The following is a 17,708-nucleotide window of genomic DNA, read 5'->3' on the forward strand; positions in this document are numbered from 1 at the left end:
GGCGCTGTGGCTGCCGGAAGCAGTTCCGCAGTGCTTGCCGGGATCGTGCTGATGTGGCCCCCCCCCTTTCCCCCGCCCCGTCCCGGGATGTCGGAAGAAACCCGACAGAGCAAATTGGCTGCGGCCAAGAAAAAGGTAAAACGTGCGGGGTCGCGGCTCCCTGACCCAGCCCGAGACCCCTCCGACGGCCGGGCCATGGCCAGAGTCTGTGCTGCCTTCGAGGCACACGGGGCGAGCCTCTCGGCGCCCCTTGGCGTCCCCCTCCAAAAGTATTCTCAGCCAGTCCCGCCCCCCGGCAGCCCAGCCCCCGCCCTCGCTCGTCACCCCGGGGTGACTTTGGGCCGGTGACCCCGGGGGCTTCCCGCACCAGGCTCGGCCCTCGCCTCCTGCCGCCCAGAACCGGACCTCCTGGGTTCCCTGGGCTCCCGGTCTCAAGGACCTCGGTCCTGGCCTTGCGTTCCCCTCCCCCACCGCTGAACGGTGACTCGGGCATCGGTAGGGAGGAGTGGAAAGTAGTTACGTCATAATCCCCCTCTGAACTGTCATTACCGCCACGAGCCCGGTGTTTGATCTTACTACCCAGTCCCCCTGTGTCTTCACATTCTTTCCGGATTCTCTGGTCGCAGCACAAATTTCTAGCTTGAAGGGGACTTGGGACTATGGGACCTAGGTCCCACCTGGGTTTCAGGCTCCCTCACTCTAGTCTGTACCCCATCCTTTGGTGTCGATAGCGTAAAAAGCCAGTGATCTCGAAACATTGACAATATCTCTGGGTGGCAGTGGGGAGAATGTGCTTTGTTTAGTTTGGTTTTTTTCCCAGGTTTCTATCCAGAGAGACTTTCACAGTTTTAATCTGAATCTTCTACCTTACATTCTAATGCGCTGTGATTCTGAGACCAGAATGCCCGTCATTCAGTGCTCCTTTGGAGTGAGATCTGCTTATCCTCTGTGGAACAGATCGCGTGAAACTGAACTTCACAGCTGGGACTCTTTCCCAAATCATCATCTGAACATGGGTTGCCCTGAGTGCCACAGGATAAACATGGGACTGGAGCATCAGTTTTGCTTGATTCTCTTGAAAGAGAAAAAGCCTTTTATATTAATGTGCTTAGGGATGACGTTTGCATAGATTTGTAAGATTATAATAGACTTCTCTCTGAAATGGTGTTTGGGTTGTCCTCTTTCTGTTACGTTCCCAGATTCACTAGGGGTGTGTGCCTTCACTGCCTTCTGCCATTAGGATACACTGATGTAAAAGTTTGAGAAGCAGTGGTGTGCAGCTCTAAAAGAGGTGTAAGAAAGGACCCTGATGTCTGATTAAATGTTTATTTTTCCACCTCTGCTTCCTGTAAACTGTAAAGTAAGATGTGAATATAGGGGGCTTATAGGTCTCATGAGCCTCACTGCTTTTCCTTTTTGCAGTTAAGGGAGTATCAGCAGAAGAACAGCCCTGGTGTTCCTGCAGCAGCTAAGAAAAAAAGAAAGATCAAGAATGGCAGTAGTCCGGAGAAAACCACTTCTGGTGGTTGTCCCTCACCTGAGGATGTGAGTCTTGCCACCTTCCGGGGATGGGGTGCTCAAGGGACAGCAGGAGAGGGCAGTGGTTAAGATTGTGGAAGAAATGTCAGATATTGGCTAAGAAGTTTGGGTTTGAATTCTACCTCTCCCTCTGTTGGGGATATGGTTTTGGGCAAATTGTTTAAGCTCGTTGGGTCTCTGGTTCCACATTGGTAAAACTGGGGTAATACTGTCTTACACTTATGAAGTTTAAATGAGATTGTTGTGGTTTTTATAACAATCCCCTAATACAGGGCCTGGTGCAGAGTAAACATTCAGTAAAGAGTAGTTGCTATTTGACTTACTGCTCTGGTGATCTTCCTCAGCCCCGTCCTCAGTGGGAAGCCAGGCAGTGAGAACAGCCTCTTGTCCTCAGGCTCTCCATTTAGAGGCACCAACAGAACCCCAGGGTGTGGTGAGGAGAGTCCCTAGTCCCTTGGATTAGGAGATCATCTGAGTTTCAAGGCCATCTTTGCCACCAGCTTGCTGGGTGACTTCAAGAAGATCACTTCTTCCCCTGGGCCTCTGTTTCCTCATCTGTAAGATGACACTGTTGGATCAGATCCTTGTCTTTCAGACTTATTTTTTAGCTGTAGCCCACTTTGTTCAAGCGGACCCTTGTTCTGAAGTCTGGTTTTTAAAAGTCTGGGCCTGAGGGTCTAAGAAGCTATTAAGAGCTGCACTGTTGGCCTAAGGAGCTATGTGACTGCATTGTTCCAGGGACTTTTCCATCTGTTTACCTTGATTTCTGCCTCTGGCAAGGCAGCAAGTGGCTGTTTGGATAATGGCACAGGCTGTGGTATTGATCCCTTTCTGTCTTCTCCAGCATTCCATTGCCCTGAACCCATCTCTTCTTCCTTCCCTGACTCTCTTGCCTCTCTAAGCCACTTTTCTCTTTCTCTCCCTGCCCTTGTTTTTCCCTTTTCGCCTCCTATAGATTCAGGACATTCTGAAGGTGCTGGTGTCCGACCTTAACCGCTCCAATGGGGTAGCGATCCCCCCATTGGACAAGTGGAAGGTGAGGCAGTGCCGAGACCCCCTCTCTGGCTTGCTCCCTCCCAGCTCTGCATGCCCTGAGGCTTCTCTGGTTTGGGGGATACTTGGCCTCTGGCTTATTTTATGTTGCTGTCATTAACCCTGGGCCTGTTCATGTCTGCTTTTCACCTGCTTGGTTGATTGGGTTCCCCCCTGACCCCCCCCCCCCATCTTTTATCGTCTTGGAGAAGGTGAGATGCTCCTTGGAGGTTAAAGGTAACTTGGGAATAGCTTCCAGAGCAGGTGTGTGGGATTTGGGCTCTTTGAGCCTCCAGTCTGAATGTCCGTGGTGCTATCAAACTAGGAGAGGTTAAATAAAACCAAACCTTCAAGTCTTGGCCCCTGGGCATCTGACCCCAAAAGACCAATAGACCACAAAGTAGTTGGTGATTTTTTTTTGAGTTGATCAGTTCATTTTGGTTTGGCAGTAGGGAATGTAGGGTTAAGAGAAAAGGAGTTTGCATTATAGTTACAAGGATTGAGGTTATTTTTTTCAGTGGAGCTATCTGTAAGGGATGTGAGGTTAACCAAACACATGAGTGGTCAGGACATTCTGCCCCTATTCTCTTTTAAAAATTAACTGGACATTTAACCATATTCAGTGGGCCCTTGAGAGCAGAGGCATGTTGCTAGGGGCTGTAGAAAACAGATGAAAGAAGCATTTGGAATATGGCAATATTCCAAATGCTCGACAAGGCAGAGCTTGGTTCTAAATGGACTCGAGGCTGGAGGGTGTGGCATTTGAGGCCGGTTTGAAGATTAGAGGTGGGTAGCAGTCATCCACAGTGAGAGTAGGGGAAATGGGAGTCCCAGGCAGAGGGTGTAATACAGGTAACAGCCAGGATTATGAGCTCGCAGAGTACTTTCCAGAAAGGCGGGGAGCCTGGGGTGCCCCTGGACTAGGAGATGACCTCCTCCGGACATGATGTTGTCACTTCCTCCTTAATTAACTTCCTCGGGGGACATCTGCCAGGCTAGAGGAGTAGGGCTGGAAGGGGGCCAGGTCCTGCTGGAGATGGGCACGGGGAGAGGGGCTGGGACGGGGAACTGTTGGCTGGGGTTAGAGAGTCTTTCAATCATCAGGACTGCTCATGCCCAGTCGGTCGGGTCTGTCCAGGTGCTGTGACTCACCTTGTTGACTCAGAGGAGATGCTGGGTGGCACGGGGAGGGGAGCGCAGGCCTACAGGAGTCCCGAAGCTGTGCATCTGTACTCTTGTTCTAAGACCCTGGGCCCGCATCCTTCTGCTCTCCTGGAAATGAAGACGCAGATCCCCATATTCCCTTCTTGTCGTTTTAAAATTCTCTCTATATCGATAATTGTTTCTCACTTAAGTTTTCTGCTCTAGTAGTGCAGGCCTGTGATTGCAGTATCCTGGGCAGAGCTGATGACATTTCCAGAACTGAGGACTAGTGGATAGAAAAAAAAGGTTTTTTTTTTTTTAATGGGATGGGACATTGGAGGGGAGTGGACAATGTTTTTTAAAATTCCATACTTAGCTATATGACTCAAAATTATGAAATAACTTGGTTGCTCACAAAATTGTCATATTAAGTATATTTAAGTCCTCAGAAAAAGACTTTTTTCCCTTCTGAGCTTTCTTGTTTCTAATGCTAGGGATCCGTGGGCACCCAAGAGGCCAGGAGGGACCCAGGGCTCGCCAGGGCCCGTGGCTAAGAGTGTGCTCCCCTCCCCCAAAGTCTCATGCCTAGCCAGCTGCTGAACCCCCGCTCTTACCTATTAGATTCAGTAGTCCAGGTTGACAAGGCAACACCAGGTTCTGGCGTCAAAGGTCACAGCGTGGACAGTCACCAAGCAAACAGCTTGATTCATCTTCAGCTCCCCAGGCTCTGTGCTGCTTGCTCTAAGGAGGGCAGTAGCTTTGGGTTTTCAGAGGCCAGGGCTGAGGCTCCAGAGAGCAGGCAGCCCTTTCCCCCAAGAGAGGTGAAGCCTCTTCCTTCCAGACTCAGCTTCGTTGGCCAGGCCTTGGCTCCCCGGTGCTCTTCCCTCGTCAAGCTTTGGCTTATCAGCCCTCTTCCCCATCTCACCTATTGAATATTAGATCCCTCGAGCCAGAGGCTTGGACTAAGTGTCAGGCCTGAGCCTGGAGAGAGGCCGAGTGGGGCTCTGGTCAAGCAAGTGGATCCATTTGGGCCAAGAGAGAACTTCTCCGTGGCTCCTGGCCCTCAATCCCATGTTTGTTCTCCAGGATGACAGGAGTCAAAGCGTAGACGTCTTACCTCTGGTTTCTCAGCTGTTTCTTGGTTGGGTAGGTGTTTTGGAGCCAGGAGGTTGGGATGGGTAGTGGCCATGGTTTTCTTTTTACCTGTAAGAGCAGGGAGAGCCTTCTCGTTGGGCAGCTTCTTTCCCAGCAAAGGCCTGAGTCATGGAGACACACCAGTAGTTGCAGGAAGGAGGGAAGGAAGGAAGGGAGAACAAGAAGAAAGAGGCAGATCGCTCTGCTCCTTCATCACTGCCACCCTCTGCCCAGCGTGGGGCCCCGGGTGAGGGGCCCTCTGGGCACAGACTGGCTTTCTGGAAGAGCAGGGCCTTGCTTCTCCCTGACTTGGCACACCTTCCTTCCACCTGCTGTAGCTGCCGTAGGTCAGCCAGGGAGCTGAGCTCCAGGGAGAACAAGGCCCTCGTGTTCTCGAAGGAGGCTGTGCAGTCCCGGAAGGCTGCAGACTGGCCCGAGGTCTGGGCGAGCCGTAGCCACCCCCCAGAGTGGCTCCCAGCATGTGTGACTGTCACTCTGACTGCAGCAACACCTGTCCTACCCGCTCTGCACCCCTCCATTCATGGCAGTGAGACGACTTTTGCCCTGCGTGGCCCCCCCTAACCCCCTGCTCTGTTCTGTGACAGGCGCCCAAAGACCGCGCCGCTCCTGTTACACCGTCTGCTGATGACACCGTGTCACCTGGCGGTGTCCCTTCCCCCTGTGCTAGTCCCCCCCGTGTCACTAGCATGGCATCAACTCAGGTTCGTGCCTCTTCCCCCTTGGCCTGCTGCCCCACTCTGTGCTCACCCCCTCCTCCTTCCTGGAGGACTGGACCTACCGTGGAGCCTCTTCCCCTTTCTTCAGGTAGCTTGGCTCCTAGAGCGAGGCGCCCTTCCTGAGGACTGGGGTGGGGGAGGCCAAGAGCAGGTTCTCCTTGAGGTGCGGGCAGACGGAAAGCGGTTGGAATGAGCTTGGCGCCATGGGTGGTTCTTACTGGAAACTGAATGACCGATTCATACGTTTCTTTCCAAACAGAACCGTGATGCTGACAATGATCCTAGTCCCGTTGACGAAAGCACGTGAGTGTCTCCCGCGGGGCCAGCAATCCCTAGGCCACTGCCCGTGACCCCCTCTTTCCCATCGAGCCTCCTGCACCCCTGACTGCTGTGTTCATCCTCAGATCTTTCTCATCCACTGAGAGCCTGCGACAGCTATCTCAGCAGCTCAACGGTCTTGTGTCCGAGGTACCACCCCCAAAATTGGAGCCCGGAGTGGGCTAGAGAGGGAAGGAAAATATGATGGAAAGAAACCGAGACAGAGGTTCCCAAGAGGAAGGGAAGGTCCTGGGACCAGGCAGCTTGGCTGGATGATGTTTAGCTAGTCATTACTTCTCTGAGTCTCTTTTTTTTTTTTTTATAAATTTATTTATTTATTTGTTTGTTTGTGGCTGCATTGGGTCTTTGTTGCTGCACGCAGGCTTTCTCTAGTTGTGGCGAGCGGGGGCCACTCTTCGTTGTGGTGCGCAGGCTTCTCATTGCGCTGTCTTCTTGTTGCAGAGCACGGGCACTAGGCGTGCGGGCCTCAGTAGTTGTGGCTCGCGGGCTCCAGAGTGCAGGCTCAGTGGCACACGGGCTTAGCTGCTCCGCGGCATGTGGGATCCTCCCAGACCAGGGCTCGAACCCGTGTCGCCTGCATTAGCAGGTGGATTCTTAACCACTGTGCCACCAGGGAAGCCCTGAGTCTCCTCTTTGACGCTGTCCAAATGAAGGGGTTGGATCATGAGATTGGTTACATCATTTTATCCTGTAGATGAGAGCTGCTTGGGAGGGGGGGACAAGGGGGAATTAAGAACAAGGAGAAATTGGCACAGGAAGGGGTTAAGGGGCGGGTGGCAAGTTAGGCAGAAAAGGAAATGTTGCCAGTTGATGGGGAAGATGTTGGAGGGCTTAGGCCTTGAGGGGGATAGATCACGTTTCCATGTGAACCCTTTCATCTCTCCTAGTCTCCATCTTACATCAACGGGGAGGGTCTAGCATCCTGTACTGACATAAAGAATCTGGAGGTAAGGGGGCCTGCACCGTGGCCCGGTGACCCTGCAGGCCAGCCCCCACCTGCCCCCACGTCCCTCCTCCCACAGCGGGGGCTGGGTGCCCCACTACCAGCTGACACAGCCCAGACACCCCCCAACCCTAGTGATCGCTCTCTCTGCCTCCCCCACCCCTCCTCCAAGTCCTCCTCTTCCTCTCTGCATGCGCCTCAGAGCCGGTACCAAGAACTATCAGTAGCCATGGACTCCAGCAATCTAACAAACAAACAACTCAGTAGCAAGATAGAGCAATTGGTAAGAGTCCAGCGTTGTCCCCGGATTCCACGCTGCCAATCTGGGGCCCCAGTCTCACCTTGGGGCTCTGAAGAAAGGGGCTGGGGACCCTGGTGCCAAGGGAGAATGGGGTGCAGGGGGGCCTAGGTCTCAGCTGGAGGGACCCCGGAGCATGGCACGCAGCATGGCTCTCTCTGTGGCTGCCCTCTTTGCCTACTCTGTTCTCCAGAGACCCCCGCTTGAGTCCTCCCCACGCTTGCCCTGGGGCTGTTGCCTGTAGGGGGAGCACTAGCTTGACCGGTGTGTCCCAGCCCTGACTCAGCCCCTGATTTGTTCCGACTTGGACCTTGGGCAAGTCAGCTGTCCTCTCTGGGCTTTAGTTTCCTGAGGAGGTAGGATTAGAGGGTGTCCAAGGTCCCTTTAAGCTCAAAAAATCAGAGATTTAAAGGTCCTTTTCGTTCCCATATCTTTGCTCTTAAGAACAGAACCTGGCCTGCAGTGTGTGCTCAGGAAACATTCCTTGAGTGAATGAATGCCCCCTTCCATATTGTGAGCTGGCAGAGGGTGGTCTGACCTTCTCAGACTCCATTTCTAGAGGTTTATGTCATTGTCCCTTCAAGGGAATCAGATCCAGACTCTCACTACTGTAGCCGTGATTAAAACTTCCCAAGACCCAAAGTCTCTTAGCTTGAGAAGCGTTCATCCATTTATGTCCCCATGAACTCTCCCTTTCTAACCCATTCCTGGCCCCTGCCCGTCCCTCCTCCTTGGTCTGAGGATCGTGAGAAAGGGGGACAATCTCAGTCACCTTCCTATGACTCTCCCTACAGAAACAAGAGAAACAGGAAACTTTGGATCGACTGGAAAAAGTAACGCGATTTCTTTGTCTGCTCCTCCCGTGGCTGATGGGTTTGGGGGAGGAGTCAGATGTAGAGGCCCATTCTCCTCTTGCCTGCTGGCAGCCTGGAGAAAGAGGGGGCCTACCCCCTGCCCCTCCCCGCCCATCCCCTACTCCCGGGGTGGCCAATTATCTGTTCTCATCGGTGGGCCTGTCCTGGGCCAGTGATGACATTCTGGGGGCTATATCCTTTGCTATTTCACCTCTGCCTACCAGTAAGAGCTGTTTCTTCTCTTTTCCTGCAGGAGAAGAAGGAATTTGAGAAGAAGCTCGTGAAGGAACAAGGGGCTCTGAGAGAACAGCTGCAGGTGAGTGGGCTGAACCAGGGTCCCTCACGGCCCCCAGGAAACATTGCTTTTCTGCTTTTAGCACTTGTTTGCCCTTTCTCCCAAAGGTCCACATCCAGACCATAGGGATTCTGGTGTCTGAGAAGACGGAATTACAGACAGCTCTGGCTCACACCCAACAGGCAGCCAGGCAGAAAGCAGGTGGGAATCTAGGCACCCTTTGACCCCTCGGCCCGAGGGGCGCACTGGCTGGCCTTCAGCGGGATTCCTTCTTTGGGCTTCCCTTCTCATGTTGTCATTTCAGAAGAGTTGGAGGACCTTGCTAATTGCCTGCGGTCATCCAGGCAGCGTGTGGGAGAGCTGGAACGGACGCTGTCTGCCGTCTCCACGCAGCAGAAGCAGGCCGATAGGGTGAGCCCAGCAAGTCTGCCCATCCACTGGAGGTGGTACGTGGGTGGGGTGAGCCTAAAGGTCCCTTCGGCAGCATGGAGTGACTTGCTGCCCAGAAGGCAGCACTGGCCCTGTGTTGCTGCTTTAAAGTTGTGTGATTGTGAGAAGCAACCCGGGCGCGAGTTGGTTGCTATGGCGAGTTGTTGGGGGAGGGGGGAGTGCTGTCTAGAGCGAGCGCTGGATGCAGAGCCCACAGCCAGAGCACCAGCCTTGCCCTTTACTGGCTGCGGGCTCTGGCCCAAGTGCTAGGTGTTCGGGCTGTGAAGGTTCAGAACAGTATTTTTATCCGTTACCACGCTAAGAGAGAGAGAAGTACGTGTGTGAAATACGTATAAGACAGGTGGGAAAGGATTCATAAAAGCCCAGGGGACAGGAACAGGATGGCTGAGAGACGCGGCACTTCGGCACCTTCTGAGTTAGGGGCTGTGTGAGGGTATCATCCATTCAAAAAATGAACAAGAGATTACAATACAATTTAATCCCCCCATCATATCTGTGCTCCCGCCCCGGGGAGAGAACATGGTTCAAGAGTCCCAGCTCTAAGTGATGTTAGGCGAGCCACTTAACCTCTAACGCTCCGTGTCGTTCACCCGTAAAATGGAGGTAGTAATAGTAACTGCCTCCCAGGGTGATTGTGAGCTTGAAATGGGAATGTTGGCTGAGAGAGTGTTCAGGAAAGGTTCAGACGTGGGGCTGGTAACAGTGAGAATGATGGCAGTGTTACCTGCTGCCCCTGGGCCTGTGAGCCCGCCGTGAGTTAGAGCTCTCCACCTGCCTTTTCCACCCTTCCCGAGTTCTTATTAAAACCAAATGAGAACGTGAGCTTGGACGTGCTTTGAAAAAATATAAAGCCTGACACCAGGTGAGGACGTGTTGCTGGGAGTCGTCCTGTTGCTGCTGTTAGTCTGCATCTTCCACCTCCCTTCTCCTGACCTCGCCTCTCTGTGTTTGCAGTACAACAAAGAATTAACCAAAGAGCGAGATGCCCTCAGGCTGGACTTATACAAGAACAAGTAGGATAGGGATAGTGGGGGAGGGCTGGGAAGTGGGGAGGAGCCGAGGGAGCGGGTGAGGAGCTGGTACAGCTTCGCATGCGTGCAGAGCCAGGCTCTGCTGTCCCAGCTGTGCCACCGACTCCTGCTGTGGCCTCAGGCCACTCATGTCCTCTCTGTGGCCTGCCACTTGTGACTCTTGATCCTGGGGTCCCTTCCAAAGCAACTGTTCTGTGGTTCTGTGGCAAAGGTAGTGGGTTGGTCACCGGAGTGACCCTTTCTGTTCTTTACTCACGCCTCCCTCCACTACCGCCGGTCACAGCAAAAGCAACGAGGACCTGAAGCAGCAGACCTCGGAGCTGGAGGAGAAGCTGCGGGTCATGGCGAAAGAGAAGGCGGCCATGCAGCTGGGGATGGAGGAGCTGCAGAAGAAGGTGGAGATGTCCGAGCTGCTGCTGCGGCAGGTGGGCCTGGAGCCCCAGGGAGTGCGGGCCCCACCTGGCGGGGCCCGGGCCTCTTAGGGTCACTGTGGGTGGCCTCCGGCCAGGAGCCAGAACATTTGGATCCTCGTTCTGGTCCTGCCATAGACTCCTCTAGAGATAGGAGAAAAACTGGGGCCTTGCCCAGACCTCTGGAATCAGAAGCTCAGGGATAGGCCTTTTTTAGTTTTATTTTTAAAGCATCCTGGTTGAAAACCATTGTTTTATGGATGACAGTTACAAGGCTAGCCCGAGAGTCCGCTCCCTTCCCCTCGGGGCCAAGCCTCCAGGTAGACAGGGCGCTCAGGTCTCAGAGAGCCTCCTCTTTAGTTTTCCTGCATGCACAGTGATTCTCTGCCTTCCTGCCCTCAGTAAGGGTACGGTTAAAGTATGCCATGTTCATTTATTGGACTACTGTGCAACCATTACAGAAATTAAGTATATCTTGTTTGCAGCAAAGTGAAATTAAGGTGCAGAACCATATATGATACACCCCGTGACAGCACAACCGCACTGTGCGTTAATTAAACGTGTTTGCGTGTGTATGGAGAAGGGTCGAGAAGGATACACACTGGATTGGGGTGGTTGGGGAGCCATGAGTATTTAGTAAAAATAAAGCCTGTGGACCTGGTTCTAATAACACGAGGACAACCCTGAGTTGTACGTTGACCTTTTGGGGGGCATTGCGTGGGGCAGCCTGGGCTTCCCAAATCCAACCTCGTTTTTCACCATCCAGTTTTCTAGTCAACCTACCGCTGACAGCAGCCAGCAGTTACAGCAGGCCCTGAACGAGCAGGCACAGCTGGAGACCCACGTGGAGCAGGTGAGATTGTGCAGGGAGAGGGGTGCGGGAGGACGATGACCCCAGGTGACCGGGAGCAGGTGAGGCCCCAGACAGCCCGTGGTAACTTCTGTGCCCACTCTCGCAGCTGAAGGATTCTCTGAAGCAGCTGCAGGCAGAGAGAGACCAGTATGTGGTGAATATGAAAGAAGAGAACGCCGTTTGGCAGCAGAAGATGCAGCAGATGCTGGAGCAGGTGAGAGGTGACCTTCTACCCCCCTCCTTAGACAGGTCACCTGGGCATCTGTGAAATAGGAATCACGACACTTGCTGTGTGCAGCCAGAGGTGGAAGTGTGTATCTAGAGGGTGGGGGTGGAGAGGGAGGTGGTCGCCCGGCCTTGACCCCCTCCTGTGTTCTCCCCCCACCCCCCCACCCATGCTTTGGGCAGATGGGCAAGTTGAGGGAAGAAAAGGAGTGCAGCATGAGTCAGGTGCGGGAGCTGGAGACCAGTTTGGCCAAACTGAGGACCGAGATGGGTAAGCCAGGGCCAGGGGATCCGGGAGCAGGGTTGTGTCGGCACTGGTGAGGGCGGCTGAGAATGGAGGTGAGTGGGTGGAAGGGCACCGTGGCCAAGGGAAAGAGGTCTGTCCCAGGAGTTGGCAAGTCTTGCAGTTTCCCTGCGCCTCAGGGTCCCCATCTGCAAAAAAGGGGTGAAGTGCCCACTGTGGTCTTGAGCATAAAGATGTGAGGAACTCTGTCTGAACGTGTCTTGAAAGATTGAGCCAGGAAGCCAAGATTTGGGGCAAGGAGGCTGAATCAGGAGCTGTGGACCACGAAGAGGGTGTTTTGGAGGGACTTCCCTGGCGGTCCAGTGGTTGAGGCTCTGTGCTTCTGCTGCATGGGGGCACGGGTTCGATCCCTGGTTGGGGAAATAAGATCCCTCATGTCGCACTGGTGTGGCCAAAAAAAAAAAAACAAAACAAAAGCGGTTTTTGGAGACTGCAGAGGCGAGAGGCCCTGACGGTGTGCTCGCTTTCTCAGCTGTGCCTCCGCCTCAGGAGCCCCCAGCCGGGCCCTCAGAGGTAGAACAACGGCTGCAGGCGGAGGCCGAACAGCTACAGAAGGAACTGCAGAGCCTGGCACAGCAGCTGCAGGCTCAGGTAAAGGACAACGAAAGTCTGAGTCGCCTGAATCAGGAACAGGAGCAGCGGCTGCTGGAGCTGGAGCGGGCGGCCGAGTGCTGGGGGCAGCAGGCCGAGGAGCGCAGGCAGATTCTAGAGAGCATGCAGAGCGACCGCACCACCATCAGCCGCGCGCTGTTCCAGAACCGCGAGCTCAAGGAGCAGCTGGCTGAACTGCAGAATGGATTCGTCAGGCTGGTGCGCAGCCCTTCGCGGCCAGCCTGCCCTCCTCCCTGGCCAAGTCCTCTGGGGGCGGGGCGAGGCACTTAACCTGTCTGGGGCCTTGGTTTTCGCACCTGTAAAATGGGTGATATGGACCTTTTGTGAAATGGTGCCCACGAAGGCACGCTGTGAGTCGGAGAGCCCTGCTCGGAGGGTTATGGGGGGAAGGGGCAGACTTTCCTACCTGCCTCCACCCTTCCCTGAGCTGTGGGTGGCAGACACCAAGTTCTGGGGTCTCCAGCTGCATTGGGTGGCCGCTGATTGCTTCTCTCTGTGCAGTCCAACGAGAACATGGAGATAACCAGCGCGCTGCATTCGGAGCAGCACATCAAGAAGGAGCTGGCCAAGGAGCTGGAGCAGCTGCAGGGGAGGCTAGGAGAGCTGAAGGAGACGGTAAGCCCTGCCCCAGCGGGAGGGCCAGGAGATAGGCACCAGCCTCTGGGGAGCCAGGGACCTGGGGCCAGGACAGGTGACCCCAGAGTCCTTCAGAGCCTGTGACTGCTTGTTGCCCCCTGGCCTCTGATTTTCAGAGTTGAGTAGCCCTGGGCCATAGGTCATTGTCCCCGCTAGAGGCATCGAGCCCCTAATTAGAGGGGAAGAGAGTGTGTACGGTGGCCAGCTCCTTGGGTTCAGCCCTGGATTCAGCCCTCGCATCTCTAAGCCTCAGTTTCCTTATCTTAAAAGGTTAGCGGGACTTCCCTGGCGGTCCAGTGGTTGAGACTCCACTGCAGGTGGTGCGGGTTTGATCCCTGGTTGGGGAACTAAGATCCTGCGTGGTGGTGTGGAGCTACCAAAAAAATAGAAAAGAAAAAAAAAAGGAGGTTATCATTTTCCTCCTAGAGGTGTTGGAGATTAGAGAATCATGCATGTAAAGCCTTAGGCGTTCAGTGTGCACCTCACAGATGTTGGCTGGAGCTCTACTTTTCCACCCGTCTGCGGCCTCAAGTTAAGATAGAAAGAAGCTTGCTATGAGGGCTGGGTGAAGGCGGCATGGGGCTCTGGGCAGCCAGCAGAGCCTCGCGGTGCCTGCCTCAGGCAGAGGGGTCTGTGCCCAACCTCCCCAGTCTATGGGCTCCGACTGCGGAAGCGAGCCACAGCCTGTCCTCACCCCCAGGGTCTTCCCGCAGGTGGAGGTGAAGAGCCAGGAGGCTCAGGATCTGCAGCAGCAGCGGGACCAGTACCTGAGCCACCTGCAGCAGTACGTGGCTGCCTGTCAGCAGCTGGCCTCTGAGAAGGCGGGGCTGCAAAAGCAGGCGCTGCTGCAGACGCAGCTCATGGACCAGCTGCAGCACGAGGAAGTCCAGGGCAAGGTGGCGGTCCAGATGGCCCACCAGGAGTTACAGGAGACCCAGGTGAGGGCGTCGGAGTGCTGGGCCCCTGACGGCAAAGCCTGCAACCTGTGTCCCTCCTCACTTTCTTTCCTGGCCTCTTAGGAGCGCCTGGAAGCAGCCAACCAGCAGAACCGGCAGCTACAAGCCCAGCTGAACCTCATGGCTATGCCTGGGGAAGGTAAGTAGGACGGCCTGCAGGGAGAACACCCAGCCTGAGGAGCAGGGGGACTTTTAGCAGCGTGGAATTGAGTTAGAAGAGACCTTTAGGACAGCGAATCCTCCTCCTGCAGCGAGTGAGGTGAGGGGCAGAGCTGGGCGGCACGCTCTCTTCCCGGCCTGCTCGCCCTGCCTTGTCGGGTTGTCTGAGGCCCCTCCATGTGTCCCCAGCAGGAGGTGGACCAGACGGTGAGGAGAAGGATGAGGAGGCCCCCCGGCCGAAGCTGAGCGTGCCGGAGGAGCTCGACAGCCGAGAGCTGCTGGTGAGCTGACCTCCTACTCCTTGCCTGTCTTACTTCCTACCTCCTCCTGTGCTTCCTCTCAGACACTCTTTGTGGTTTCCCTCCCTCTGACTTCTCTGGACCCCCAAGCTCCCCTGGGAGCCATAGTCAGATGCCATGTCATCCTTGAACCACAGGCATGCCCTCAAAGACCCCGAGAGGGGGAGCATCCCTCCGCCCGCCGCCCCTCGCTGGTCCTCAGTATCCCCCACAAAAGCATGCGCACACCTCTTGCCCGCAGGTGGCATTTTTTAACTCGGCCTTAGCCAGTGCTGAGGAAGAGCAGGCCCGGCTGCGCGGGCAGCTGAAGGAGGAAAAGCTGCGCTGCCAGCGCCTGGCTCACCTGGCAGCCGCGGCCCAGGACGGGGCGGAGAAGGAGGCCCCAGCCTCCGGGATCGGGGGGGACAGTGTGCCTGCGGAGACCCACCAGGCCCTCCAGGTGGCCATGGACAAGCTGCAGGTGAGTGGGTCGCCCCCAGTGGGGTCCAGGAAGGGTGGGGGCCTGCGGTCAGATCGCTGCCGAGCCCTGACCTGCTGTTGTGGCTTCAGGGCCGTTTCACAGCGCTCATGCAGGAGAAAGTGGATCTGAAGGAGCGGGTAGAGGAGCTGGAGCATCGCTGTATCCAGCTGTCCGGAGAAACAGACACTATTGGTGAGTGGAGAGGCGGGGGCCCGGGGCGGGGGGCCGAGGGCTGGATCGGGGCAGCCCCGCACCTGAGCCCTGTTCGCCCTCCCTGCTCCCCGCAGGAGAGTACATCGCCCTTTATCAGAGTCAGAGGGCGGTGCTGAAGGCGCGGCACCAGGAGAAGGAGGAGTACATCAGCCGCCTGGCTCAGGACAAGGAGGAAATGAAGGTAGGGGTCCTTGTGACCGGCTCTGTGGGTGGGGGTGGGGTGGGGTGCGGGTGCTGAGCGCCTGTCCCTCCAGGTGAAGCTGCTGGAGCTCCGGGAACTGGTATTACGCCTGGTGGGCGAGCGAAATGAATGGTATGGCAAGTTCCTGGCTGCCCAGAACCCTGCTGGCGAGCCCACTACAGCGCCCCCAGCCCCGCAGGAGCCTGGTGCTGCCGAGCACGGTGGTGAGTAGCGCCCTCGGGGAGGACCGGCGGGCGGGCAGGGGAGAGCTGGCACACCACTCCGAGCCCTGCCTCTCTCTTTCTCTACAAAGGTCTCCGTGAGGTGAGCCTCAAGGACAACGTGGACCCCACCCAGGGGGAAGCCCTGCGGGGCCAGACGACCCCTGAGAACCCCACTGCGCAGCAGATCATGCAACTGCTGCGGGAGATCCAGAACCCCCAGGAGTGCCCAGTCTTGGGTAGCAGCACCTGCGTCCCCTTCTTCTACGAGACTGACGACAACGATGAAGTGAAGATCTTGGTGGTCTAACTGCCTGACACTAGCGGGCAAAGACCGGAGACCTGGGGCTGGGGCGCTCTGCCCCTGCCCGTACCTGCTGCCCCGTCCCTCCTTCCTGGCACCCCTTCATCCCTAAAAACACCCCTGAAAAGGGGTATAGCCCCCTGTCTAATGGGGGGAGACAAATAGGTGCAGACCCCTTGCCATCTTGGCCAGGGCTGTGTCTTGATCTCTGGGCTATTAATAGTTCCAGAAAAACAAAGAGCCGGAGGCTCAGTAAAGGTAGTTTATTTAAGAGGCTGCCGTTCTTGGGGAGCAGGGGCTCCCTGCTGGTCTCCTCACCCCCACCAAGCAGTCCTCCATTCAGAGGCACTTTGGGGCACAAGTGCCCCCCCTCCCCCTTGCCCAGCCAGACAACTGGGCAGCACTCTCACAGGCCTTGGGCAGGTTGGGCAAACCGAGGCCAGGCAAGGACATAAGCTGGTGGCAGGGTGGGCTCCCTCCCCAGTGTTTATACTGTAACTGTGTAACATTTTGTATATTCTGGAGGTAGGGAAGCCCCCTGTATCACATTGGAGGTTGGCGCTGGTAAATGGGGAGGACCTTCTATTAAATATTTGGGGCTGGGGAAAATTATTTATTGATAGTGTAGGTCGGAGAGAGAAGGTGGAGGCGGGGACGGGTTTGTGCCCGGGTGATTCGACTCCTGTTTCACTTTTTATTTCAGAATAAATGAATTTAGCCATACTGCTTGTTCTTGCGTGTTCCTTTTTCTTCTGTCGCTGGGTCCTGTGCCGTGAGCACTGAACAGGGAGTGGGTCCTGCCAGCAGAGGGCAAGCTTCTGGTAGTGCTGGTCCCCAGTGTGTCTGAGCACATCCAACCGGGCTGTTAAGAGATCTTCCAAGGCCTGTCACCTGCATGCTGCCTGGTGAAGACTGGGGGTTCCCGGGGGACCGCCGTGGGGCTCTCGGGGCAGTCCTGCCTTAATGACGGAGAGACTCAGAAGTCAGATCTAATCCCAGGGAGGGAAAGCAGGGTGCCACAGCACCCTGAGTGCTGACTTGTGGTCCAGGTGTTTTCCATTCCATCGCCCTGCCCCTCTGGTGGCCTGTTCTGCCTGTCCTTCCACAGTGCCTGCCTGGCCAGCACCTCACGGTCCTCCCTCCGCGCCCCCTAGTGGCCAGAGCAGGTTTCACAGGACGAGGATCAGCTGACTCCAGGGGCTTTCCCAGTAGGCCTCGGAGAGGATGCGGCTTTTTTCTCCACATCTTACAGCACCCTAGCAATAGCTGGGCCCTTCCCCATCCCTCACCCCAATGTTTAAACCTTTACCTCTCCCTGAGCGCCACAGAGAACACAGGCCACAGAGGACACGCTGTTCCCCATCATCCAGAAATGGGTTTTATTCTCAGCCAAGAGACAGCAAGACCGGTAGTGGTCAGAGAACCACACAGCTGCCAGTACGGCACCCCCGTGTTCGAGGGGGGGTAGGGACGGGAGGGCGGCAGAGGGGGGCTGGCTGTCCACAGGCTGCGTACGACGGGGGCTCATCGGAGGTGGCACGCTTTGGAGGGGGATGTCAGGGTGACAGCGTTCCCTTGTAGTTGGGCCACAAGACTCCTCAAGGACAGCATGGTGATTGATTCCCGACACTAGAGGTGAGGCTTGGCCATATATGTGTGTGTGTGTGTGTGTGTGTATATATATATATATATATGTATATATATATATATATGAGTATTTATAGATATTTATAGAACTGGGCAGGAGCAAGACCACAGAGGGGCACAAGTTTCACCAACATCACGCCTGGATGTGTCAGCTCACCACTACAACAGACTAAGTCACAGATGAAGGGGAAGCTCTGGGGCCGGGTAGCCACTGTCAAGTCACAGAACAGCCGTCCAGGCAGGCTTGGAAAGGGAGGTCTCCGAGGAATAGGAGGGATCTGGTTAGAGGTCGAAGGGGGGCCTGGGGCTCTCAGGTCGGGATGGACTTGCCTGACCCGATCGGCTGGCAGTTGGAGAGAAAGCAAAGAGAGAACGGGAGAGAGAAAAGGGGGAGAGAGCTGGTAAGGCAAGGGCAGCCTAGCCCGGCAGTCAG

At 55.6% G+C, this 17,708-nt stretch overlaps 2 protein-coding genes across 6 annotated transcripts in view; one reads left to right on the plus strand and one right to left on the minus strand.

Annotated features, from left to right (window-relative positions):
- Positions 1-44: 44 nt before the first annotated feature.
- Positions 45-16,872, plus strand: GOLGA2 (golgin A2). Of its 4 annotated transcripts, none has more exons than XM_060014064.1 (27): positions 45-135; positions 1,423-1,545; positions 2,495-2,575; positions 5,454-5,570; positions 5,845-5,888; positions 5,990-6,053; positions 6,812-6,871; positions 7,070-7,150; positions 7,960-7,998; positions 8,273-8,335; positions 8,422-8,515; positions 8,619-8,725; positions 9,719-9,777; positions 10,079-10,220; positions 10,972-11,058; positions 11,165-11,272; positions 11,467-11,554; positions 12,060-12,397; positions 12,701-12,814; positions 13,549-13,773; positions 13,855-13,930; positions 14,140-14,231; positions 14,491-14,709; positions 14,799-14,901; positions 14,997-15,103; positions 15,177-15,327; positions 15,417-16,872. In XM_060014064.1, exons 1-27 carry the CDS (start codon positions 52-54, stop codon positions 15,632-15,634), a joined length of 3,084 nt encoding a protein of 1,027 aa, XP_059870047.1. In that variant the 5' UTR covers positions 45-51; the 3' UTR covers positions 15,635-16,872. The 4 variants fall into 4 exon arrangements, with proteins under 4 accessions (XP_059870047.1, XP_059870048.1, XP_059870049.1 ...); XM_060014065.1 differs by having other exon boundaries at positions 14,143-14,231; positions 15,417-16,870; XM_060014066.1 differs by lacking the exon at positions 2,495-2,575 and having other exon boundaries at positions 15,417-16,871.
- Positions 16,873-16,982: 110 nt separating this feature from the next.
- DNM1 (dynamin 1) overlaps positions 16,983-17,708 on the minus strand; it is a 45,178-nt gene continuing 44,452 nt past the window's right edge. For both annotated transcript variants that reach the window (XM_060014068.1, XM_060014069.1), the window contains exon 22: positions 16,983-17,618. In XM_060014068.1, coding sequence (XP_059870051.1) covers positions 17,558-17,618 — 61 coding nt within the window. In that variant the 3' untranslated portion in view covers positions 16,983-17,557. The remainder of the gene's footprint in view (positions 17,619-17,708) is intronic.

The sequence above is a fragment of the Delphinus delphis genome, chromosome 6, assembly GCF_949987515.2.
Source record: "Delphinus delphis chromosome 6, mDelDel1.2, whole genome shotgun sequence".
NCBI classification, from domain to species: Eukaryota; Metazoa; Chordata; class Mammalia; order Artiodactyla; family Delphinidae; genus Delphinus; species Delphinus delphis.